The 27876-nt window shown below is 43.1% G+C and overlaps 1 protein-coding gene across 1 annotated transcript in view; it reads right to left on the bottom strand.

Annotated features, from left to right (window-relative positions):
• hlcs (holocarboxylase synthetase (biotin-(proprionyl-CoA-carboxylase (ATP-hydrolysing)) ligase)) overlaps positions 1-27876 on the bottom strand; it is a 51276-nt gene that overhangs the window by 13889 nt on the left and 9511 nt on the right. The window contains 4 exon segments of the mRNA XM_030747010.1: positions 9932-10212; positions 21274-21453; positions 26061-26431; positions 26434-27099. Coding sequence (XP_030602870.1) covers positions 9932-10212; positions 21274-21453; positions 26061-26431; positions 26434-27099 — 1498 coding nt within the window.

The raw sequence follows: 27876 nt of genomic DNA on the forward strand, positions 1-27876 counted from the left end.
TCTTCAACAATAACTAGGAAGTAAGTCTCTGCATCAGTGTGCTAATAAGCCTACAACATGCTTGTAAGATGTAATAATGACAGTCTCTACACTGGCCAATCAAACCATTCAAATATTTACAACAGAGCTACAGAAGGGAGGAGCAGAACAATAAATAACTACATGCATAACTTTTATTTAAGTGTGTCTCTGTATGCTGCACAGGACTGTAGACTGGCTGATTAGCACTGTCACACGTCACAGCAACAAGGGTCCAGCTTCAAACTCCTGCAGGCGCTCCAGCTTCCTCCCACATGTTAGGCTAAAGGAAAGTGGCCACGGACACAGTAACACACACCTGGAGAGACACACACGTGTGTGTCGTGTGTGATGGCTTCACGTCCATCACTGAGTATGAAGCTACATGCTACGAGGACTCACGTGAACACCAACATCATAGTTTGTGCTTCACTTGCATTAATCAGTAATAACCAGTGCTCCAAGTCAGCCCGAGATCCTGCTCAGCTCTCTCTGATCACTCAACATTTGTCATGCACTCATTCCAACAAGACCACAACAAAGACACACAAAGCAGCATATCTGACACAGACAGAGAGGACGAGCGTGGGCCTCTGACCCCCCCGCAGTAGGTCAGGAGGATGAGCCGGCTCAGAGAGAACAGACGCAGCCAAAAACCACGAGGAGAGCGGAGCCTCTGCGTTTCACTGAGCAGCTGTCACCTCCATCACAGCTGATGTTTGTCTAACTAAAGGTTAGTTATGATTTCCTGTGTGATTATATGTAAAACCAGAAAGCCGAGCAGACTCTACCACTGCATTCCTAACATACCACTAACACTTCCCAGATTAGAATATCTCAGATTAAAAGATGATTTCTGCCTTCGATGCTCATTTTTGAAAGAGGATTTGCCGTACATAAGTGTGTTTGCATTGATGCCGGCGCACCAACACAGGGATGATCAATAAGAGGACAAACTAATCTGTAAATGTGATTAATTGAGCTAATCCTGTTTACTGTGCAGCAGCAGAAATGATCATTTCCAAATAGCATTATTGGAAGTGATCAATGAGAGAGGGCTGCTCCATTACTGCAGGCCAGCTGAGGCTCCAATGGATGACCTTGTTCCTGGTGTGGCAGGACAGCAATACACAACCATCCATTAGAGTACACACACTCATTTATATGTACACAATACGCCACAATGAAGTGAGTTTTGTTCTTTCTATCCAAAAACGCGCTGAGAAGTAGACGACCACACACACACACACACACACACACACACACACTAGTTTGGCACATACGCCTCTTTTCAAACACACATTGAGCTGCTCTGCAGTTTTGTGGGTTTTTCCATTGAAAGCAAATTGAGAGAAAAGACTTTGTGCAGACGTCTCCGTCACTGTGACCTGAACGAAGTGTGGATGACCTCTGCGTACACCCAAAGACTGATGTTAAACTAACAGGATAGAAAGAGCCATCAGTGGATTTTCTCACATACCAAATGCACTGGTGCACCAAACATTTGTGTTCTGAATAAAATCCCTGCAGAGTGACTGAATAATTGTTCTTTTCAAGGCCACCGAGGATCAGGAACCCTCGAGCGTCACTCTGTGCAGGTTCTGAACGGCCTTTATTGCACAGCGTGCAGTCCAAACACTGCAACACATGTTTCTCAAAATAAGACGCTGAGGATGTTTAGGCATCTGCTTCCAATTTTTTGTAATTGTAGGTGGAGCATGCAAGGTCAACTGGGACAATTTGATTTTTATGGTCTAACCTGTTGCCACAGTTGAGGAATCCGTTCTCTTGCCATCAAACCTCGTTCTGTGGCTCCTTCACAGGAAACAGGACCTCATTTCATACACTGTCAGTTTGGATATTGGATTGCTTGTCAAAACAAACAGTGAGTAGCTGGGATTGTGCACAACTGGAAAAACAACCGTACAACAGGCTTGTTTTTTTTTTATTCACACTGTTTGTTGCTGTATTTTTCTATTTGTGTGCTCATGCTACAAAACAGGATTGTGTAAAGATTAAAGATTAATGGACTGTGAAAAAAGGTTTTTATTTTCAAAAACGCACACATCCACATGTGCAGAGAACATGGAAAAATGACAAATAGAAGGAAAAACAATCAGAGTTGCTGCTTTCGTGCATCTCAGTTTTTGACTGAAAAATAGGAGGAAATAGAATCCAGAGCAGAAAGTGGGCCCTGGGGTTTTCATGTCTGAGCCCGAAGCTCTGATCATGGAGGAAGCGTTGCTGCAGGCACAGGATCGAGTTCAGCGCAGCAGGAAAAGAATCATTATGCTCTCTGGAGCAGCCAAGTGCTCTCTGCAGCCTCTTCTCCCAATATTTTCCACCAATAAACACTTCAACACTCTTAACCAACCTTAACTAAACACCAACTGCTTACTGACACCCCCACCAGACCCACCAACACTCACACCATCCATCAATCAACTACGAGCAAAATACAGCAGGAAACAGCACATGGCACAAAGCTACACACACACACACACACACACACACACACACACACACACACACACACACACACACACACACACGGCTGCCACATTACAAACTTGGTTTGGATACTGTCACGGTTAAACAGTTAATATTGTCAAAAAGCAAAAAGATGAATCGGCAACTGTTTTAATAATTGTTTCATTTTTAATGATTCATAAATGTTCATTCTTAAACAGTCTGCAGATTTTAGCTCTTTAGAAACCACTGCTAGAAAGTTGTGAGCGTGTGCACGAGTACTCTGTGTATTTCTGCATACTCCAAACTTGTAGTGTTAGAGACAGTAATACTAGTTATTCAGAAAGAAATGATTCTCCATCCATAAGGGAAAAAATGACTCCTCTATAAAGACACTGCAGCACACCTGTGTGGCACGCTGCTGTGTCAGTGGAAAGGCCCGCACACCCACATCACCTGCATGAAACTGTAAGCTAGGGAGACGTGACCCCTGCTGAGTGTGCACTGAGCCCTCATGTTGAACATCTGTTCTGAGTCTGAATGATAAACAAAAACTATTTTTAATTAAACATTTTGAACTGTAATTTCTGTCATTTTAGGTAACTTTGAGGAGGTTGTTCGGTAATAACAGCTGTGCTGATTATTATTTTTGTTTTTTCAAATACAAGCTGGCGGTTGAGTGGTGCAGTGTTACAGCTATCCCCTCACAGCATGAAGGTTGTGAGTTTAAGTCCCTCAGCCCAAAGACCTGCATGTTAGGATAACTGGCTGCAGCCCTGCGATACACTGGTGTCCTGTCCCAGGGGTCTCTCACCCTCCACAACCCTGAATCTGCACCAGCTGGTTAAAAAAATGAAAGGATGGAAATAAAATAAAACCGAGCCATGATGTCCTTTTATAGACCTGCTCCTTTAAACACTCTTCAGTTGGTACAAAACATGCTGAAGGTCTGACGTGATCTATATCTGCAATTTAACATAAATACAAAAAACTACCAAAAAAATCAGCTGAACTGAACTTTGTCATCATCTGTCTGCTTCCATTCTTATCTCAGTCATGTGTATATCCCAGCTGCCACACACACAGCAGCAGACAGCCACACACTCTCACATCCACACCTACAGCCAACCTACAATCACCATCATTTAAAAAGTCTGAGGAACACTCAGTGATGGGCAGGAAATAACACGACACGTTTCACACCAGTTTGTGCACAAATGAAACAATAGTGACCCAATATGAGAACCTCTGCCTTTAGTACAGCTCTATGTGTACACTTACAGAGTGAAACTGAAAGAAACTGCAGTGTGAAGCTAAAAGCAATGAGATTCCAGTCTAGTGCAGCCTTGTGAGACCCTGTGTCTCAGTACTGGCTATAATTAGCTGCTCCCAGCCAAACAAAGCATTAATACCCTGAACAAACACACAGTCTGCCAGCTATTGAGCCACAGCTTCAAGACTCTTCACTCAAGCAGCCAAACCTGTGTTTCCATCAGCTTTTCAGTTTCAAGCAGCGCTGAGCGTCAGGAACGCTGCGTTCACAGCAGCTCCGTCTCTGTTTCCCAGGATTAATCCTCCTCAGATAGAAGAAAAGCCCAGTTGTTGGAATTTCAAAGAACTCTGACACATCTGAAACTCATGTCTTCAACTTTATGGTTAACAAACAGAACCAGAGAGAGAAATGAGACAGTAGTCCCTTAATAGCTGCACAAATCCCTACAGGATAATGGTCTGTTTTATTTTTTTTAATTTATATATATATATATAAACCTAACTGTATGTAATAGGTTGGACAGATTAACCAACAGTGTTCGGGGGTTTTGGAAAGCCTCGCACTCTGAGCAGACAGGAGGACCTGATCACAGTTCAGTGGATCATCCAACTAAAGGTCTCCAGATGAGGACAATGCACTGAACACAACTGACACAAGCTGCTGAACACCAAACCTCTGAGATGTAGCAGAGCGAGGAAAAAGAGACATGCCAAAAGAAAATCACAAGGTGAGCAGCAACAGACAAACTGAAGCGACTGGTTGGCCATCGAATGAGAAATGACTGCTTCCTAATTTAAATGAAAGCTCCAAAACAGAACAGCTCGAGGACCAACCACAAATCTGCTGGGACACCCTCAGATGCAGTGCAGTGAGCCTGATCTGAGCGATGAGGCTCCTCCTTATGTTTCTCTACAACTGTTTAAAACTGTCAGTTCTACAAAAACACACAAAACAGCCACGTTTTTCTCTTGAAATAATAAGGATCATGAATACTTAAAAAACACAAATGCTAGCAGAAACAGAACAGGCATTCCTTAATAATAACATTAATCAAGGCCACTCCAGAGGAACATCTGGAAACTCAAACATTAGCAGTGAAATCAAATTGCAGCAACACGTTTGGGGTTGTATGGCCCACTTATTCACCCTGCTTTAGTTTCTGTATAACCTTAATGACAACACTGTCTGTTCCAATCAGCTCAGTGCTGCTCTAAGATCCATTTTTCAAACTTTATGACAGTTTTAATTGCTCCCACCTGCTGCCTCATCGACTCGCTCAACAGCCACTTTCACTCACATGTGTGGATGCAGACAAAGGAGTCTATTAGGTGCAACTTGCCTTTGCTCCGGTGAGGTCACAGGCATTAAATTAGTTCCAGCCTGGTTCCAGTATGCAATACTACATACATACATTGTAAAACTTCATATGGTCTCATCTTTTTACTCTCTATTGCTTGCTGTCAGGTTTTTTGGTAAAGAGGCACTTTGACTAATTAATGAGTGACCATCATACACTGTGACATTATCTGTTTGCTCATTCAACATTTACTGCATGCATACACAACATGCATATATGCACGTTGTGTGCAGAGCTGGTGGTCTGTTCCTTGTATGAGTGCATATGTATTAATATAGCTGTGTTTGCACTAAAAATTTTTAGGTGTATGAACAACAGACAATCCCAAATGTCAACACAGGAAGCTGCCCTGTTTTCAGTCAGGGGGGATTTTTAATCTCCTGCTGTCTACAGATGGGTGAAAAAAAATCATCTGTTAAATCCATCGAGCTTGCTGGCATGAAAGGTAAAATCTTCAACAAAATGTCTCCAGAACGAGAGCTCGGCTCTGCATGTGCTGACCTGGGCTGGTGCTCGAGCCTCGCCTGAATTCTTATTCTGAACCATAAACAAACAAACAATTTGGTGTCTGCCACCCGACCCCTCAGAATCAGCTGATTCTCTTTTTTTACAACTTTTTCAGATTTAATGAAGCCACATAAATTTTGACCTTATGAAGGTTTTCAGAGAGAAAGGCTCTTCAAGAACAAGAAATGTTTATTAATGACAAACACATTTAAGCTCACTTTAAAGCTGCACCGAAATTAATTCTCAACAAACAAGTGTCACAATCTAAAGCCAAAGTTACATTTTCAATGCGTATTTGGATAACCAACAGCTGATGATGGGATATATTACAGTTTCAGTAACAAAACTGCACCGATGAAATGTCTATGACAAAATAATAGAAACAAGCATCGGTGCCCTCAATGTCTTATCTATTTTCTGATAATTCAGTAAAAAAAAAAAAAAAAATTAAAAGCTGTATCTAGCTCAGTCTTGTACTTTAAAAAAGTCACGAGGGTTCAAACATACTGGAAACAATAAGAAGACTTCAACGGTGCCAAATTGTGACCCACTGTACTGAGGGCCTCTAACAGACCGTTTAAAACAAATTAAAGGAAATATTTTGTGTGGCTTCATTAATTATACTTTGGGGTTATAATACACAAAAATAAGCACTGTTCGGATACAACAGACCAAATGAAAAGCTCCTGACCATGTGACAGTGGGATTGGTGAGTGTGTGTGTGTGTGTGTGTGTGTGTGTGTGTGTGGGGGGGGGGGGGGGGGGGGCGTCTTTTGCTCACAGGATTTTCATCTATGAGCCACAACAATGGAACCACTGACAGCTGTAAAGATCATCATTAAACAGCATGTTGCAATACAAAGTTCCTAAGGGTCATGGCAGTCATGTCAATGTTACTTTGATACACCACACTGCCAACACACACACACACACATGAACCAGAGTAACATCTTAATCCAGAGGCTTTAATATGATGTGGGCCCACCCTTTGCAGCTAGAACAGCTTCAGCTCTTCAGGGAAGTCTTTCTACAGGTTTAGGAGGGTTTATGAGAATTTCTGACCATTCTTCTGATGTTGTGTTGATTCTTAAACACTAAGAGTGCATTTGTCCTTATTAGGAAAGGGATTGGTGCCAGTGTGAGGGCATGTGGCCTCAGGTCTATATTGTTAACTGGTAATTATGAAACACTTAATCTCAGTCTGTAGTTGTGGAGTAACACAAAGAGTGGTAACATGAACTTTCTGTGGGGAATAAATAAGTAACCTGGTGCTTTACTTATTTTTTTACATAGCAATGTGTGGAAGATGTGAAGTTTGAGTGCAAATTGATTGAGAAACTCAACATGAACACACATGAAGGTGTCTCATTGGGATCTAATGCTCACTGATTACTAAGCCTATGTTCAGACTTCATCTATGCTAAAAGGGTTGAAGAGAGTTTTAGAAACAGGCAGTAAGCATTCAGAAGTATGTAACTCCACACCCAACAACCTTTACAGGGAAGTGCTGCTCATTTAGACATGACGCTAACACTCTGATGCCACCTGGTTAATGGAAAGTAGTTTATGTAGTTATGTAGGTTACTCTGTGCAGGCCAGTCAAGTTCTTCCACACCAAACTGGCTCATCCATGTCTTTATGGAGCTGCTTTGTGCACTGGTGTGCAGTCATGTTGGAACAGGAAGGGGCCATCCCCAAACTGTTCCACAGAGTTGGAGCATCAAATTGTCCCAAATGTCTTGGTATGCTGAAGCATTAAGAGTTCCTTTGACTGGAACTAAGGAGCCGAGCCCAACTCCTGAAAAACACCCCCACGCCATAACCCCCCCTCCACCAAGCTTTACACAATGCGGTCAGACAGGTACCGTTCCCCTGGCAACCACCAAACCCAGACTCCTCCCTCAGATTGGCAGATGGAGAAGTGTGATTGATCCCTCCAGAGAACACGTCTCCACTGCTCCAGAGTCCAGTGGCGGCGTGCTTTACACCACTGCATCAACACTTTACACTGAGCTGATCTGAAGGTCACATGAAGGTTGGAGGTCTGTAGTGACTGACTCTGTAGAAAGTTGGTGACCTATGACCCTCAGCAGCCACTGACCCCACTCTGTGATTTTACGTAACCTACCACTTCATGGCTGAGTTGCTGTCGTTCCCAATCACTTCCACTTTGCACAGGTATCATCCTGTCATGGTACCACGCTGGAACTCTCTGAGCTCCTGAGAGCGACCCATTCTTTCACTGATGTTTGTAGCAGCAGTCTGCATGCCTAGGTGCTCGTTTATACACCTGTGGAAGTGACTGGAACACCTGAACTCAGTGATCTGGATGGGAGTGAATACTTTTGGTAATATAGTGTATGTATTACTTTTTTAAACATTTTTGCAAAATAAGCACACCCCTCACTGACACAACCCCCACAGGACATGTGCACTGCACAAACTGCTCTGGAAAGGCACAGGGGACACAACAAGACCCCAGGGTATTCTCCTGGCCTCTGAAGGCTCCAGATTTAAATTTGATTGTGCATCTGTAGGATGTGCAGGTAAACCTGATCCATAGAACACAAAGAACCTGCTGACAATCTGGTAAACACCACAGAACACCAACAAAGCTGTGTCCAAGCCTCTACAGGCCAAATCTGATTTTGACAGCACAAGGAACACAATAATAGGTAGTTTTAATGTTAGTTGGATGGGTGTATTCTGTGCTGTCAGGTTGAGGTCTGGACGTTGACTTGGCTGTTGAAACATGTTGATTCTTTTCTGTTTCAGCAAATCTGTTGTAGACTTGCTGCTGTACTTGGGATCATTGTTTTGGGTCAGGCCTTAGGTGTTCGAGAAACGGCCCCACATTCGACTCTAGAAAAGTCTGTGTACCCAAGTATTCTAGAGTCTGTGTGCCTGACTCTAGAATAGCCGGGTATACAGAGGTGCTGACGGTCAACTCAATGACTAGAAGGTGCCCAGGTCCCGTAACTGCAAAACCAAACCATCACTCCTCCACCACTGTGGTGTCTGTTGGTATGAGATGTTTGTGCTGATATGCTGTGTAGGGTTTTTGCTAATCTTGGCGTTGTGATTTATAGCAAAACATCTGCACTTTGGTCTCATTGGGGTGGCTGTAGCTCAGTAGGTAGAGCAGGTCACCTACTGATCGGAAGGTCAGCGGTTCGATTCCTGGCTACTCCAGGCTACATGCCAATGTATCCTTGGGCAAGATACTTAACCCCAAGTTGCTCTCTGACCGTTCCGTCGGAGTATGAATGTGTGCGAATGTTAGTTAATTAAAAAGCACTTAGCTTAGTAAAAACATGGAAGTGCTTGTGTGAATGGGAGTGCATGGGTAAATATAAAACGTGTTGTATAGAAGAAGAAGAAACAGCCTTTATTGTCCCACAGAGGGGAAATTTGGGTGTAACAGCAGCCGCAGTTATTATAAATATAAATAAAGATATAATAATTCACACTATTAAGAAAAGAATATATATAAAATCAACAAACAATATTAACCTTAATACTACTAATAATAATAACACTATATACAATGTACATGATGTGCCTGTGTGTTGAACCTTAACAGGCCGGACTATTTACAGTATATTATATATTATCCTACATTGTGTAGGCTATTGTGGTTTTTGTTGCGCTTTGAGTGCTCTGAGTAGAAAAGCGCTATATAAGAACTAGTCCATTTACCATCTGTCTAAATGATATTATTCCAGAAGTGTTGTTTGTTCAGATGCAACTCTGATTCCTATTAAGTTTTCACACTAAATAGGAATTACATATTTAGTTTTTCCACACACAGTTTCTGCACGTTGGCTTAATTTTTGTTAAACAATGTCACCTGGGAAAGGCTACAGCCCCCCCACCCCCACCCCCCCTGAATTGGCCAAGAGGGAAAAAAAAATGAAACGATGAATCGACGGATAGAAACAATGACACTGTGTAATATGTAATGTGTTGTTGTTCACCTGAGGTCGTCTTTAAAGACCTGCTAAGTACCAGATTACTTTTGTAATTGTATTTAGATATGTAAAAACTTAGAATCTCAAGCAGTGAGTCTGAGTCTGGCCTTGAGTCTGACACGTGATTTAAAACAAAAATCCAAAATTAAAGCACAACTCAAAGTTATGTTTAACAGTGAAAGTAAGAACATTTCCACAAAGAGAACTCAGGGGACTAAACAGACTAAAACTTTTTCCATCACAAAGCCACATGGACATTTTGCTTGTTAGACTCAACCTCTGCTGGCCTAAGTCCTCATTTCAAACATTAACTAGGCTCTCAGGAACATGTCTTACCCTTCTAATAGATCCATGGTAGAAGTGACAACTTCAGCAAACATCACAGTGTGACCGAGAAGGCTGGTCTTCAGGTTCTTGCTGTAGGTCTCCATACTGAAGTGGGCCCAGCTCTGGGTCTCTGAAGAGTCAGTGACCAGAGCCAAAGCACCTTTAGGCAGCACAGGAACATCCTGAAGCTCTGAACAGGACACCATCCTGAGGGAGGTCTTTGACAACGTAAGGACACCGTTGTGTTCTGCACGTGTCTGCAGCCATTTCAGGAAACTGGCTTTGGCCTCCTGTGTAGAACGTAGGAGAAAAAACACGTTTTTTCTTTTACATGAAATACTGTCATCATTTCTAATCTAAAGACACAAGTTTGCAGCCACCTGTATGTTTTTTCCTGATGTCTGACTGTATACTTCACACGGCAAGCTTCAGTCTGTCAGTAAAGTTTAAACTGCTTCAGGCTTTGTCCACATGTACACTGGTGTATCTTAAAAGCTGTTCAAACACACACACACAGTTTTAAGTCACAAAAAGGAGAGATGGGTGGATATTGATCCTATAAGTGAAATATTTCCCAGGTGAATATACTCAGGAACTCTGCAGAGGCAGATTTCTGACTCTGACTTTAGGAAATTCAAGAAATGTAGTTCTACAGAAGTCTCATTGGTCACTATGCATCCCTTTCCGTTCTGTCACTGCCTGCTTCTTCATGCACCAATGTGTATATGGCTAGTGTGTCTGAATGGTCATGCTATATTTTGGGGTGTGCAAATATGGACAGACATCATTTCTGAAATGGTGCAAAGACATTCATCTGAATAGATGTTATCTTAGCTTTAAATAACATTTTTAAAATTAATACATATACATAGATGACAAGGGAGAAACCATAAAGTGCCCTAATAAGGTGTTGGCCTATGACATACAACCAGAACAACATTTCTTCTTTGAAGCCTCTTTCCCACCAACAGGGTTCCGGAGCCGGAGCCGTGAACTGAACCATTAGGCGGGTTTTCCACCGCCGAAGCACTCTGTGCTCGGCCGAAAAACGGGTTCAATTCCGGGCCCACAAACTAGCTGGTCTGAAACCAGGAACGCGTGACGAAAGCAGCAGAAGGGCGTGACTCTGCCGTCTCAACATCCAGTTTTCTACCATATTACATGTGTATTACATGAGAAAATCGAAGCGATTTTCACAGCTGTGAATTAGGTTGGGCTCTAATGGGCTCGACACACGGGGAGCGACAAACGACAGCGACGAATGGGTCGCATCGCCACTGGGGTGAAACCGAACACACGGGACGCGATAGCGACGGCAGCTTCGCGAATCGCGCTCTTACGTCACTCGTCTCCAAGAAATGTGATTGGTTATGAAACTGGAGGGATTTAGACATTTTCAAAGCAGTTCATGTCAGACACGGCAATAAAGATGAGGAGTCTGAAGATTTTATTGGAACTGACAGAAATCTTGCTGTTAAGGCTCCTCTACAAAAGAAAAAGACAACCTCGGTTTCATCCTATATTAGCACAAAAGTCCTCTCTATCGGTCTGTTTAACGTTAGTCTTGCACCAACACGTTCCCATACGGCTGCCTTTTATGTGTAACTCGATAATCACTGCGTGAAGTGTCATATAATATAGGAAAGTCAAACACAGCTAAAACGATGCTTTCCTTCCTGCTGAAAGTGGTTGCAGACTGCAGCGTGTAGCATACTCTCCGCTCATTGGTCAGTCAATGAAACTCTTGCTGATTGGTTTAGTGCCACGCGACAGCGACAAAAGTAGAACATTTTCCAACTTTCTTGTGTCGCGTCGCCTGGTCGCGTGTGCACGTCTACGTGTACGAGCTCGAAATTTCACATGCACGAATGTCGCCGGTCGCTTAGCTGGAGGAGGGCAAGCGATTGTCGCCTCATCGCACAAGCTCCATAGGAAATGAATGGAGAGCGAGCGACGTCGCTCCCCGTGTGTCGAGCCCCTAAGGCTGAACTTGCTGCTTTGTATCAGTTCATATCACAGATAAAAGGACACAAAGTGCGTACTTGTCGTCTTGCTCTAATCTCTGTCTGTGTTTCCCTCTGTGCTGCACACAGATGCTGCAGGAGTTTGGTTTGGACCCTAAAACGTATTTGCAGCACAGAAATGGGAGCGTGTTCTCCCACGTTTGTGCGCTTCGGCTTCCGTGTCCAGACGAGGACCCGCCCACACTCATACGTAAAGGAGCAGTTCACAGAAACGCAGTGGGAACGCGGGACCATTCTTAAGCGTTTCGCCGGTTCATTGGGATCGGCACAGGAACTTGCTCCGGCTCCGGAACCTCGGCGGTGGGAAAGCAGCATGAGTGTCTGAAACTCTGCTGGTGAGATGGAAACCTATTCATTTACTTATTGTTTTGATGACAGTGCTGTCAAACACATTGGTCCACAGTCTCCCATAGATGTTCAGTTAGCTGACATCTGGTGACGGCGGAGGACAATTCATGGCTCACATCTTGATGATTCTCACTGACCCAAGCAATCAGGAAGCCCTATGGAGTCGATCATCATCATAATCCCAGATGAGACCGCCAGGTTAGAAATGTCCCAGAAATAATGTTTTCACCTACAACTATTTTGTGTTGATTTGCAAGGAGCTTTCCCTGTAAGGGACATTTGGACTGAAATCATGCTAGCAACATGCTAATCACAGCATAAGAAACAAAATTTTACTTATAACTTTTCAAAATCCAAAACCAAATTAACAAATGTAAGAAATACAGTGGCTTGCAAAAGTATTCATACCCCTTGAACTTTTTAGTTTTTTTATTTGTAAAAAATGTTTTGAATCATGTATAATTTTCTTTCCACTTCACAATTGTATACCACTTTGTGTTGGTCTTTCACCTTCGGAGGAAGCTCAATTCTGACAGTTGTATTCATGATCTCATTTGTTCGTTCACTATACAAAGCTCATGACCACAGGTGAGGGTAGGGACGTAGATCGACCAGTAAATCAGCAGCTTAACTTTCACGCTCAGCTCCCTCTTTAGCACGACAGACTGTCAATCTCCCGCTCCCTTCTCCCGTCACTCGTGAACAAGACCCCGAGATACTTAAACTCCTCCACCTGGGGTAGCAACTCGTCCCCAAGCCGGAGTGGGAACTCCACCCTTTGACCATGGCCTCAGACTGATTCTCATGCCAGCTGTTCCACTGTGAGATGGAGGCTACCAGCTGTTGAAGCCAATGGGATCGCATCATCCGCAAAGAGCAGAGACGAGATTCTGAGGCCACTAAGGTGGAACCCCTCCGCCACCTGGCTACACCTATTGGTGACACATGGCAGCCCCGGCGAAGTCCAACACCTACAGTAATCAAGCCCAACTTATTGCCGACAAAAGGAAATTAAGCCCAAATCAAACCAAAGGATTCATGCTTTTCAAGTTAAAAGCAATAGGTAAAGAAACAACTCAATACTCAAATTGTTCAAGAAAAAAAAAAAAAGGCATAATAACCAAACTCAAATAGAAAAAACAATTCACAGCTCTGGTTATCTCAGTTCTGCTCCAGGTTAAACTACACGCTGACTTAATACTAAAAAAGTGCCTGAAAGGAGCTGAGATTAGGGTGCAATCAACAGCTTCCTTACCAGCATCTCAGAACTGACGATTTGGTGTATAAAAAGGGGAGAAATCCATGCAACATATGTGTTGGATCTCAAAGATTCCTTATTAGATGGTAAAGTTAATTTTTGGCTAGTTTCCAAATTTTCTAAATTTCACTGATTATATGTAAAGACACATTACACTCATTCTTTGCCTTCTCTGTAGTGATGGGCATGCAGATGCAGATTAGACAGACTGGTTAGTTTAACAACAAAAATATGAGCTTTGTGCGTACTTCATACAATGTTCACATGCTTCAAATAGTATTTTTCAACAATTTCTTTGCCTTTGCTGGTTGATGAAAGACTAATTTAATGGCCTCTCATGTTTTTACTGACCCTCTGTTCACAGACCTGCTGTCAGCCTGCTGCATATGTGCACATATATTTACATATATTTAGAAAGTCAAACTGTTCCCACATGTGTAGTTTGAAGAATATCTGCATGATGTATAAACTGATATCTGTACTTTGGATGGGTGAGGGTGAAAGGACTGTGACTTTCTTTCTAACACTATTTCCAAAGCATTTTAAATCTTATTCAGACATGAGATGCGAAGCACTGTTAACTTCAAAAAGATGTTAAATTGATGATCTCTCATTCAGACAAATCCCATTATGGTTAATGTTTCTTTCAGACATCCCTCTGGAAGAAGGTATGTCAAATATGTAGGACCGCTTTTTTGCATTTGTGCAATATTTCTAAAATTAGAAACATCCTTTCTCAGAGTGATGCTGAAAAGCTCATTCATGCATTTATTACTTCTAGGCTGGACTATTGTAATTCATTATTATCAGGCTGTCCTAAAAGCTCCCTGAAAAGCCTTCAGCTGATCCAAAATGCTGCAGCTAGAGTACTGACAGGGACTAGAAAGAGAGAGCAGATTTCTCCCATATTGGCTTCTCTTCATTGGCTCCCTGTTAAATCTAGGATAGAATTTAACATCCTTCTCCTCACCTACAAGGTCTTGAATAATCAGGCTCCATCTTATCTCAAAGACCTCATAGTACCATATCACCCCAACAGAGCACTTCACTCTCAGACTGCTGGCTTACTTGTGGTTCCTAGGATACTTAAGAGTAGAATGGGAGGCAGAGCCTTCAGCTTTCAGGCCCCTCTTCTGTGGAACCAGCTCCCAGCTTGGATTCAGGAGACAGACACCCTCTCTATTTTTAAGATTAGGCTTAAAACTTTCCTTTATGATCAAGCTTATAGTTAGGGCTGGATCAGGTGACCCTGAACCCTCCCCCTTAAGCCTCTTTACCACCGACAGGGTGCCAGTGCCTTAATTTGAACCGTTAGGCGGGTTTCCACTGCGGAAGCACTCGATGCTCAGCCGAAAAACGGGTTCAGCTCCGGCCCCGCAAACTAGCTGGTCTGGAACCAAGAACATGTGACGAAAGCAGCAGAAGGGCGTGACTCTGCCGTCTCAACATCCAGTTTTCTACCATATTACATGTGTATTACATGAGGGAAGTGAAGCGATTTTCACGGCTGTGAATTAGGTTGGGCTCTAAGGCTGAACTTGCTGCTTTGTATCAGTTCATATCACAGATAAAAGGACACAAAGTGCGTACTTGTCGTCTTGCTCTAATCTCTGTCTGTGTTTCCCTCTGTGCTGCACACAGATGCTGCAGGAGTTTGGTTTGGACCCTAAAACGTATTTGCAGCACAGAAATGGGAGCGTGTTCTCCCACGTTTGTGCGCTTCGGCTTCCGTGTGCAGACGAGGACCCGCCCACACTCATACGTAAAGGAGCAGTTCACAGAAACGCGGTGGGAACGCGGGCCCGTTCTTAAGCGTTTCGCCGGTTCATTGAAATCAGCACCGGCACGAGCACCGGCACCTCGGCGGTGGGAAAGTAGCAATAGTTATGCTGCTATAGGCCTAGGCTGCTGGGGGGTTCCCATGATTTCTTTTCATTCTCCTCCTTTTACTCTGTTTATACCCCACTCTGTATTTAATCATTAGTTATTATTAATCTCTGGCTCTCTTCCACAGTGTGTCTTTTATCAAATTCTTATATCTAATTCTCTGTCAGGCAAAAGCTTGCACAGGTCCTGTCTGCCTGGACTTCTAAGACTGGCATTCTGAAAAAAGGAGATTTTCTAGTCTTACTGACCACTTAAACTGCTTCTGTATGTCTGTAGGAGGAGCTGATTTTGCATGTACTTCAAAACTGTGCCCTGTTGAAAAGGCATTATACTCAGATGCCATCAAATTTATGGAAAGGAGGGTTTACATACTTGATGTTGCTGGGAATAACAGACTACCTGATATGGGGGAAGACATCTGTTTGGAACATGCATGTAAACATATTAATAAAAGAATCAAAGAGAATCACAAATAATGACTAATGGATAACAGATCCTAAGTCCATGTCATACTTTTCCAGTCGCTGACCCCAAACTATGGAATGATCTCCCTCTGCACATCAGGCAGGCTGACTCCCCCTCTGCTTTTAAACACTCTCTTAAAACACATTTCTTCTCTTTGTCTTTTAACTCAGTCTGAGATGTTGATTCTTACTGTTTATTGTTTTAATTGTGGTTTTACTTTTTATACATGTATTTTAAACCTATTTGCTCTTATTTGTGTACAGCACTTTGGCCAATAGCATTAATTTTAAAGTGCTTTATAAACAGAGTTGAGTTGAGTTCATCCTAGATGGGTAGAAGCATAACCAGCATGTTCTTTTCACCATAGGGTCATTCCATAAAAATAAAAAAAGTTACCACCTGACTCCCTCACAATGGTCAGATTTTGAGATTTCTTTTGGACAATAACTTTACCATATTTAATAAATCAATGAAAGATTTTTACCTACATACAATGAATATTTTCAGAGTTAGAGGCCCTGCAAGTACATAGCAGTGGGTCAGAATTTGGCTTCTTTCTTTTGCCTTTTTCTAGCATTTTGAGCCCTCATAACCCTTTAAAGACATGAGATATCCACAACAATTTTTGAGGGCTGACAAACACCTTTAAGCTCCATTTAAAACTGCAACTAAATCAATTTCACACTCATTCCAAGGGTCATAGTCTAAAGCCAAATTCTTGTTTTTCCAGCCATCCATTATCTTTCACTTACAGTGGGGTCGTAGTGGCAGATGGCTAAAAAGGGTATTCCAGACATCCTTTTTCCCAGCAACACTTTCTAGTTCCTCCTGAGGGATCCAAAGATGTTCCCAGCCCATACAAAATCCATAATCTCTCCAGCAGGTTTTGGGTCTACTCTGGAGTCTAGTCCCATTTGGGCATGCCAGGAAAAGCTCCCGAGGAATCCTAATCAGCCGCCCAAACGACCGCAAATGGCTACAACAACTCGAAATATCCATCTCCTCACTCTAAGGCTAACCCCAGCCACCCTAGAGAGGTAATTAATTTTGACTGTTTGTATTTGCAGACTTAATCTTACAGTCATTACCTGGATTTCCTGACCATAAGTGAGGGTTAGAACATAGACAGGCTTGTAGATCGAAAACTTCATCCTGCATCTCAACTTTCTCTTTACCACAACAGTTTGGTACTATGCTGCATTACTGCTGAAGCTGCACCAATCCACCAGTCCACTACATGCTCCACCAACACATTTGAATACAATTTGAAAGATCCCAAGATACTTGCACCACCTCACTTGGGGCAGCCCCTCTCCCAGTGGGAACATTGCACAGTTTTACAGACTTGGATGGTGACTCCAATCCCAGCTGCTTCCTCTAATGCAAACAGTTCCAACTCATATTCAACATCACACGCCAACAGAACAATATCATCTGCAAAAATCAGAGATAATATTCTGAGATTCCCAAAATGGACACCCTCCTCCCCATCCCATCTATGCCTTGAGATTCTGTTCAATAAAATTTGTGACAATGTGCAACACCTGGGCCCAGGAAGCAGAATTAGGTAAAAAAAAACTCTGGGTTTGTAACCCTAAAATGAGGAAACTGTTCCAGGAAGAGCTAACTCCAACTCTGAGTCAGTTACCATGGTAACAGACTCCGTGACCCTAACCTGGCAGGTTTTATCCAACAACCTCTGAGTGTCACTCTGACTCCGCCCCTCCTGCTGCACCTGAACCACCTGTCTGACACTCCCATTCATTTCCTCCTTCATAAAGTGGCTGTCAGAGCGTCAGAGGAGCGAATTCATCTGCAGACATTTATGTTTCTACAAGCTCTGAAATCCCAGTTAGACGTTAGTTTGTTATTGTTGTAACGTGAAGCTTTTACAGTCGTTCACTCGTCAACAGGCTGTAAGGACGGAGACAGCGATGATGTCACGGATTTATAATGAGGCAGCTGCAGCTGTCACTCATTCATTTATCCAGTAATGACAGAAATAATGAAATTCTCCATTAAAAAATCAATTTTTAAAAACATGAAGTTGCTGTTCCATAAATAGATTCCATTTTTTACTGAATAATTATTTAAACAATTAAATAACCATAAACTGAACTGTCATAAACTGCAGCAAAAGCAGTTTTATTAAGTAACAAACTGGCCTGAGGTCAGCCCCCCCGGGTCTGCTGCTGTCTCTAACACACAGGTCGGTCAGTAAACTCAGTCTGAGCTGTTTCTCCACAGTTTTATCTTCACTTTCTGTCTCCTGCAGTTTGTCCGTCAGGCTGAATAATTAGATTTTATAAATCAAATATAAAATTAGGATTCAGCTTCATCTGATGGAGATTCAAGTTGTGTAAATGATGACAGCAGATATTATAACAGAAATGATATATTTGATAAACTTTTATTCTGTCTATGATGATGACAGAGTGGGTCAGGCTGATTAAACTGACTCGTCATGCTCCACACTGACACGTGCGATCCTCCATCCATAAGATTAAAATGGTAAAATGCTCGCCGCCAATCACCAGATTACACACAGATATACGGACCAGCATAGATGAAAACACAACATGTAGAATTAATGAGAGAAATGGGAGAAATCTGCTCTCTCTTTCTAGTCCCTGTCAGTACTCTAGCTGCAGCATTTTGGATCAGCTGAAGGCTTTTCAGGGAGCTTTTAGGACAGCCTGATAATAATGAATTACAATAGTCCAGCCTAGAAGTAATAAATGCATGAATGAGCTTTTCAGCATCACTCTGAGAAAGGATGTTTCTAATTTTAGAAATATTGTGCAAATGCAACAAAGCGGTCCTACATATTTGTTTAATATGTGCATTGAAGGACATATCCTGGTCAAAAATGACTCCAAGATTTCTCACAGTGTTACTGGAGGCCAAAGTAATGCCATCCAGAGTAAGTATCTGGTTAGACACCATGTTTCTAAGATTTGTGGGGCCGAGAACAAGAATTTCAGTTTTATCTGAATTTAGAAGCAGGAAATTAGAGGTCATCCAGGCCTTAATGTCTTTAAGACATTCCTGCAGTTTAACTAATTGATGTGTGTCATCTGGCTTCATTGATAGGTAAAGCTGAGTATCATCTGCATAACAATGAACATGTATACAATGCTTTCTAATAATACTGCCTAAGGGAAGCATGTATAATGTAAATAAAATTGGTCCTAGCACAGAACCCTGTGGAACTCCATAATTAACCTTAGTGTGTGAAGAAGACTCCCCATTTACATGAACAAATTGGAGTCTATGAGATAAATATGACTCAAACCACTGCAGTGCAGTACCTTTAATACCTATAGTATGCTCTAATCTCTGTAATAAAATGTTATGGTCAACAGTATCAAAAGCTGCACTGAGGTCCAACAGGACAAGAACAGAGATGAGTCCACTGTCAGAGGCTGTAAGAAGATCATTGGTAACCTTCACTAATGCTGTTTCTGTACTGTGATGAATTCTGAAACCTGACTGAAACTCTTCAAATAAACCATTCCTTGGCAAAATCAATTAACTGTTTGACAACTAATCTTTCAAAATTTGCTGAAATAAACGGAAGGTTAGAAATTGGTCTTAGTAATTAGCAATGACTGCTGGATCAGGTAAAGGCTTTTTAAGTAATGACTTAATTACCACCACCTTAAAAGCCTCTTTGCCCCCTAGTAGGGTCTCCCAAGGCAAACTGGTCCTGGGTGAGGGACCAGGCAAAAAGCGATTCAACCAACCCCTATGGAAGAAAGCTCAAGGGAACAGTTTACCTTGCCAAGGATAGGGTTACCAAGGCCCCACTCTGGAGCCAGGCCTGGGGAGGGAGCTCAAGGGACCAAAACAATTATGAAAAGAATGAGTGACAAATGGCAGCCCTGGCAGAGTCCAACGCCCACCGGGAATGAGTCTGACTTATTGCCGGCAATGTGAACCAAGCACTCCAATGGTTGTATGGGGACCAAATGGCACGTAGCAACGAGCCAGATGCCCCATAATCCTGAAGCGACCCCCACAGGATACCTTGAGGGATGTGGTTGCAAGTCCACAAAACATAAGTAGACTGGATGGACAAACTCCCATGCACCCTTGAATATCATTGAGAGGGTAAAGGCTGGTCCAGCATCCCATGACTGGGACAAAAACCGCATTGTTCCTTCTGCATGCAAGGTTCAGGTAGCAGATGAACTCTCCCTTCAAGTGCCATGGCCTAGACCCTCCAAAGGAGGCTGAGGAGTGTGATCCCTCGATAGTTTGAGCACACCCTCCCATGATCACCCTGTTCTGCAAATCCAGAGACACCTCCCCAGATCTCCATGTGACATTGTAGAGGCATGTCAACCAAGACAGCCCTACAACATGCAGAGCCTTCAGGAACTCAGGTCAAATCTCATCCACTCCAGGGGCCCTGCCACCAAGGAGTTGTTTAACTGCCTCAGTAACCTCAGCCCCAGTGATGGGCAAGCCGTCCCCTTCGTCCTCAGACTCTGCTTCTTCAACAGAGGTCCTCGAAGTATTCCTTCCACCATCTGATGAAGTCTGCAGTACCCCACCGGCACTATACATCTTGTGAGTAGAGCACCGCTTTCCCCTCCTGAGTCACCTGACGGTTTGCCAGAATAGCTGTGTAATCATCAGTGTAAATTAATGGTATGTTATCAAAAAAATGGTCAGATGAGAGAGTATTTTCAGGAAATACCATTAAATGTTCAGTTTCTATGGCGTATATTAGGTCATGATCCAGAGTGTGATTAAAACAATGAGCGATCATTTCCATGAACGGGTAAGTGTGTCCAAACTTTTGACTGGTACTGTGCATTTTGAAAGAAGCCATCTGAGTGTAATAATAACTTAAATGAGGTGTTGAGGCTGTCATTATCAGCAGCTACTAGTATCAAAGTGTAGATAAGAAGGACGCCTTTCCTATGTTATTAAAACCATGATATATATTCTATTTTATTGATGCTCAAAGTTGGTCAAAAAAAATCTAAATAAAAATGAGTATTTAGATTCAGATTGACATGGAGATGATGTAAACCGATACTGCTGCAGTTTTCATAGGCTTAACGTGTTTTTTCAGTCCTGAAAATTTCATGTGGCTCGCTCCTTTAGGTTATAATACCAGAAAAAATGAGACAAAGTTTATGTATTGCGAGGTGCTATAACTTAAAAATATTTATAGCATCAAGGTCACATGGCTTCATTAAATATGCTTTAGTTATTGTAATCAAAAGTAAATGAAAAAAACAAATCAGCTATTTTAGAGGATCAGGTGGGAGACACTGATTTTTTTTTTTTTTTTAATGAAAAAATTACCCCATAAACTTTTCTGACTCCTGAAACATGAACACTGTGGCTCTTACCTGAGAGGTAGCAAGCAGGTGTACTTCACTTGGGTCTGGAGTCTGATTTAGATCGCAGCTGAGGCCTAAAGAGGTCAGGATCTCTGTCAAGACTTCATACTGCAGGGTGCGGTTGACCTTCAGTTCATCAAAGCCGTCTGACGCAATAGTCTGAGAGTCAGGTGCAATCTCAAAGTGGACCTGCAGAAGACATATTTAAATATAATCCTGAAAAAGTCAGAGGAGCTATGAAACATGACTGAAGGTCCCAGCAGGAATTAGAAAATGTTATATTAAAAATATTTACACACATTTAATAAATCTGCTAGACGTCATGGATGCATCATCTAACAATGACAATGGGCTAGATGAGGAGTTTTTCAGTACATACTCACTGCATATACTGAAAACCACCTGTGTTCACTTAATTGGGTATACCTATGTACATGTACCTATGCAACTGATTACAAAACAAACCAAATACTCTCTATTACAAGGTTTATAAAGCAAGACTTTGTTTCTGAAGAGGAGCCGTGAAATGCAGCTTTGAAGCAGTCTCCAAAAAGTGGTAAATTATTTAATCATTAACATGTTAGCTTTGCCTCATCTACAACTGTGTGGGAAATCTGCTGCCTGCAGCTCAGCTGGATTACAAATTACTTTGGTGCATCTCAGATCTCTTTTCTTCATCTTTCTTTAGGGCTGATCAGGTGACCACAGCTGTTAAACAGTATTACTAACATTAACCAGCATCCTTTTTAGCACTGTAATTTTGGAAAAGTGCAATTAGCATTGCAAAATCTGTTTCACAAATTATTGCATCCTATGAGGTTTACCCCATTAAAAATAGTTAGACGTTAACTGCTCTCTTGTTTGGCTTTTTGCATGTCATGATTAGCATACGCGTTTGTAGCTGCACTTAAGGCTCTCAATGCACACAAAACAGGCCATTCTCAACAAAACAAGAAAAACTGTTCAAGACATCCAGACAAGAGAACATTTTCCACAAGGTGGCCCCCATGGCAGCTGGGATAGGCTCCAGTCCCCCTGCAACCCTGAATTGGATAAACAGAGGAAGGAAGGATGGAAGGAAGGATGGAAGGAAGGATGGATGGATGGGTACCTTTCATTAACCTGGAGTTACACTAGGTGTAACCCAGTGATGAGTGATTTGATGGCTTCACATTTAATGCATGTCTCAGTTACTTCACCCTGCTGTTATATGATGAACATATGAAATTATGAACACTATAGCAGCACTTCCAGTATATTTTGTGCGAGTGGCAGCCTGTTGCAGCAGCTCACGTAGTTTCTTGTGTTTTTGTTATTATGGTAGTTGTGGAGGATTTGTTATTGTTTTTTCCGTGTTTTTGTGGTCCTCACAGTGGTGGGGGGGTCACGCTGAGTGGAGGGGCCCTGTGCTTACATACACTCAGGACCAGCTGCTGGCACTCTCCAAAACACCGCTGCTGCCCAGAGCCGGGCCGTCATCCCCCAGGAGCTGACGCTGTGGGTGCCGAGCCGGAGCGAGGAGGAGGAGATATAAACCCTCTGGGCGATATATCGAGTTTTTAAGAAAAATCGATATATTTTCACATGCGATATAAGATGAGACAATATTGTTTATATCAATATAGTCTAAGTCACGTTTCATTCATACTTATAGATCCACCAGTTCATCTTTCTCTTCTCCCAGTTTGTCTCTGCACGGCTTCACGCTGCCCCGCCTCTCTCCCTCACCGCTTCACCTGTAAATCATGCAGGAAGTGACAGCACGGCAGCGTTGCCAACTCAGCGACCTTATCGATAGATTTAGTGGTTTTTCAGACCCCCCCCCCCAGCAACTTTTTTTCCCCCAAAAAAGTGACTAGTGACAAATTTAGCGACTTTTTCCGGTGACATTGACAACTTTTGGAGACCTGAAATCCTCTGCTGTCGCCGTGTTTTGTGTACATACAGCCTTCGTACTGTGTCCACAGCAGAAGTTCGTACCTTAAGTCATGTGACCTTAATAGCAGAAGTGGGTGTTTTTCATGTGTTCATGGTGCAGCCGGCGGATATATAGATGGCGCATTGAGCAGGTGGGCCTGTTGCTGTGATACGTCAGCACGTATGTGTGGATTTACTGAGCTGGCTACAATCCTGCTGAGTGAAGGATGGAAGTTTGTTCATTCAGTCTGTTTACATGTTGTGTTATTTGCACAGAGTACTAGATGTACAGAAGTACACACAGGAGGAAGTACTTTGGTGAAGTCTACTTCACTGCAGACTGGCTTTGTAAAGAATCAGTCAGCCTTTCGCTGTTTTTCTGTATCTTTTCTGTTTATATTTTAATAGCACAGCTGAGAGTCTTTTTCTATAGAGGAAAAAAGCATTAATTTATTTGAGGAGCATTATTATTTAAATGTGCCAGTAGTTTATATTTGAGTAATTTCTCATGAACATCTACAGCTGAATGTTAATCAAAGTGTCTGTGTGACATTTGGGACATGTAGCTTTGACTCAGAATTGCCTTTTTGTTTATACCTTTGGGAAAAAATATATTAAGATATATATCGTATCTCGTCATTCAGCTAAAAAAAAAATAGAGATTCTTTTTGGTCCGTATCGCCCAGCCCTAGTCCGTTTCATCGGTCATTGTGGGGAACGTGAGGCCGCTGGCTAATAAGATGGACGAGCTGTGGGCGCTGATAAGACATCAGAGGGAGTATCGGGAGTGCAGTGTGTTAAGGTTCATGAAGACATGGCTGCACCCGGACCACAGTACCCATCTATTTTACTATTTGGGCCGACAGACACTAAGCAGAGCGGTAAAAAGAAAGGTGGAGGGACTGCAGTGTTTGTGAATGAAGGTGGTGCAATCCAGGACATGTTACCGTGAAGGAGCGTCTCTGCTCGCCTAACATTGAACTTTTAGCTGTGAATATGCCCCCATATTATTTACCACAGGAATTCTCCTCTGCTATACTGATCGGTCTTTACACACCACCATCAGCTGATGGAACAGCAGCATGTGACATCATACATACGACTGCCGTAGACCTACAGTGTAAACACCCAGAGGCTTTCATCAACATCACTGGCGATTTTAACCATGTCAGTCTAGACTCCACTCTGCCAACCTTTCAGCAGTACGTGGACAGTAAAACTCTGGACCTTCTGCACGCACTCACCCAGGATGCATACAAAGCCACTGTCCTCCCCCCACTAGGTAGACCAGACCATAATCTGGTCCTGTTAACACCTCAGTACATCCCTGCAGTTCAAAGACTTCCTGTTGCCACCAAGTCTGTGAGGAGGTGGAGTCAGGAGGCCAGCGAGGCCCTGCAGGTCTGTTTTGACACCACAGACTCCAAACTCCAGCTTAATAACATCAAAGCAGTATGGAGGGGGATGAAGCTGATCACAGGCCTCAATCCAGGAGATCAGCAGCAGCAGGGGGGCAGCCTGGACACAGCCAATCCTAACACCTCCATCAGCCTCAGACCAGTTGCCTTGACTTTACTTGTCATGAAGGTGCTGGAGAGACTGGTTCTGGCCCAGCTTAGCTTGTAGGTGAAACATGCTTACTTACCTATTGCAGTGTGCTCACTCTCACCTGGGTGGTACTGGTGGCACAGTGAGAATCATGTTTTTTGGTTTTTCTAGTGCCTTTAATACCATCCAACCATCCCTGCTGAGTGAGAAGCTGCTCAGGATGGTGTCACCACTTCTGCTGTCTCTCTGACAGAGAGGCCTCAGTTTGCACGGCTGGGGGGAACCCTGTCTGATGTGGTGGTTAGCAATACTATGGCACCACAGTGGATGGTCCTACCTCCATTCCTGGGTACCTTGTACACCTCAGATTTCCAGTACAACAGTGAAACATGCCACCTGCAGAAGTTCTCTGATGATACTGCAGTAGTTGGGTGCTTTCAGTGTGGGCAGGAGTTGGAGTACAGGGAGCTGGTGAGGAGCTTTGTGGAGTGATCCAGCAGAAATCACCTCCTCCTCAATGTCAGCAAGACAAAAGTGATGGTGGTGGACTTCCAGAAGAACAAATCTGTGAGTAAGCCCATTAACATCTTGGGAGAGGATGTAGAACCAGTGGACAGCTACAGGTACCTGGGCAGTCACCTGACTGACAGACTGGACTGGAGGACCGACTGTGATGCTGTGTACAGGAAGGGGATGAGCAGACTCTACTTTCTAAGGAAGCTCAGATCCTTTAATGTGTGCAGCAAGATGCTGGAGATCTTCTACCAGTCTGTGGTAGTGAGTGCCATCTACTCTGCTGCTGTCTGCTGGGGGGGCAGCATCAGTGCCAGAGATGCCAGCAGGATCAACAAACTGATTCGCAAGGCTGGAACCATCATTGGTCAGAATTTGGAGACAGTGAGGGTCAGGAGGTCACTGAACAAACTGCTCTCCATCATGGACAACCATCTCACCCACTCCACTCCACACTGCTGAGGCGGCAGAGCTCCTTCTCCTCAGACTGATTCACCCATAAAGAACGCTTCAGGAAATTCTTCCTACCGACATAAGATCCCACACACATATTTCAGTATTGTATCTTCCTGGTCTTTCAGATTCCTAGTGTACATATTTATTAATGCATAATGTCAGTCTTACTATTACTCTTCTTTACCTACATTTATATGTTTTTTTTATCACTGTTGTACATGTATAGTTTTGCACTCTGCCTGTGGCACTTCTACTCTAACTTGTTATTTATTGTAGACTGTACTATTTTCTTACTGCTGCAACATACATACCTACCTACCTATCATGCCCAGTAACAACTTTAGATAATGATATGGCGTTACCTGACAAAGGACAGCTTCTCCGTCATCCCCTCCATGGGTTACTCGTACAATAACCATATCCCTCTGATGAGGGACATCCCCTTTCAGCTCTCCCCAGAGCTCAACTTCCCCTCCTCCCTGAGTATCCCTGATGTAGACCTTCCCACTCGCCACTACGCTCTGTTCCAGCTCTGTGCTGTCTTCCCTGGTGAAACTCAGCCTGCTGACCTGCATGTATCGGCTCTTCCTGACTTCTAGACAGAGTCCTGCAGGGCACAGGGAAGAGGCCAGCCCAAGGACCTTGCCACCTTGGCTCAGGTAAGTGAGAAAACGAGTCTGAAGCTGGGGAGTCAGCGTTTCCTCTTCTGCCAGTATCAGGAGCCTGGTGTTTCCAGCCAAGGATCGTTCATTGCCTGTTCTGGCTGGAGCGGATAGATTATGTTATTTTCCATGTTTATACATTTTGATAAAAGCTGATGAACTGCCTGAAAACGCTCCTGACAACCACCCGTGTACACAAGAACATTTGGTGGTTTGCCATTACAGTCAAATCCACCGCTCTGGCCAAAAAACCCTTTGGCATCATTATCAAGCTCATCAAGACACTCGTTTTCACTTTGCAGACCCACTGAGCTATCATCAGGGAGGTCTGGGATGTTCTCAGCAGAGGCATATTTGACAGAGAGGATGGTGCTGTTCTCCAGTTCCAAACATTCATGGCAGCTGGACAGATGCAGGTGGTGTCCATGACCCTCCATGTGGTGATGATTCCCCAAGGAATGTTCCTCCAAGTCACCAACAGATCCCAAATCCTGGGTACTGCAGACTGGCTCTGACCCTCGTCGCTCCTCTAACCTCCTCTTTACCTCTCGGATGAGGAGGAAGCTGCCTTTACGGCACTGCAGACGCTGGATGTCACCTGGCAGGTGATGAGCTGATGGCTCAGGAGCAGCCTCTTCAGGATCAGGGCTACAGGGAACGAGTGATGGCAGTGCCTTTGAGCTCTGTGGACACTGCTTCTCCAGCAGCTTACTGAGAGTAGATTCTTGCAGGAGGACAGCTGTGCAAATATAACAAAAACACAAAAACATCAGTCCTCTCTGGTTTGTAGGTTAAATCTTAAAACAAGTATTTCTGTTAACAATGACCTAAACTACTGAACCTAATCTAGTGTTAATGGAAGTGATGGTTCTGGCTGGTTGGTATTTCAAAGTTGACATTTAAACATCTCTTTTTATAGAGCATTAATATTTGGAGTCAGGATTAATTTAAGCACAGTATTTTTAATACTATGTTTGCTACCAACAAGTTCTGAGAAAACATCTCAGCTGCTAAAAGATTTACAAATGTTTCCACTTCAGCTGAGCATGAAAACATTAACGAGGTAAACAGGCAACACAGGAGTGCTGAAAGTAAGACAGGGACCTTTCTGCAACGGCTGAGTCAGTCACTGGATCTCAGCTGATCATTCCACATGCTTAAGACAAATAAAAAAGAATCCAGCTGCAGTAAAGCTCTTCCAAAACATCCCAAATGAGGTAATGTGTTCTTTGGTTCATGAGTTCCAGATGTCAGGCATCTGTATTCCACAGATTCCCAAAAACACTACAAAACACATTTTATTTGGGATTATTAAAATAACTGGAGGACCGGCTGAGAATTCTTTATTCCAAGACAAAAAACTTGGAAACTAAAACTATGAATCAAAGTTTATTCTCTTGCTGAATTTCATGTTAGAGAGTTGGAGCAAGTGCAAGAATGGGCCAACAGAACTCTGGAGAGGATCCCATCACTTTGTCTAAAGGGCAGGATCTGGATGCTTTCCCCTTTGAGTTGG

The sequence above is a fragment of the Archocentrus centrarchus genome, chromosome 14 (assembly GCF_007364275.1).
Source record: "Archocentrus centrarchus isolate MPI-CPG fArcCen1 chromosome 14, fArcCen1, whole genome shotgun sequence".
Classification (NCBI taxonomy): Eukaryota; Metazoa; Chordata; class Actinopteri; order Cichliformes; family Cichlidae; genus Archocentrus; species Archocentrus centrarchus.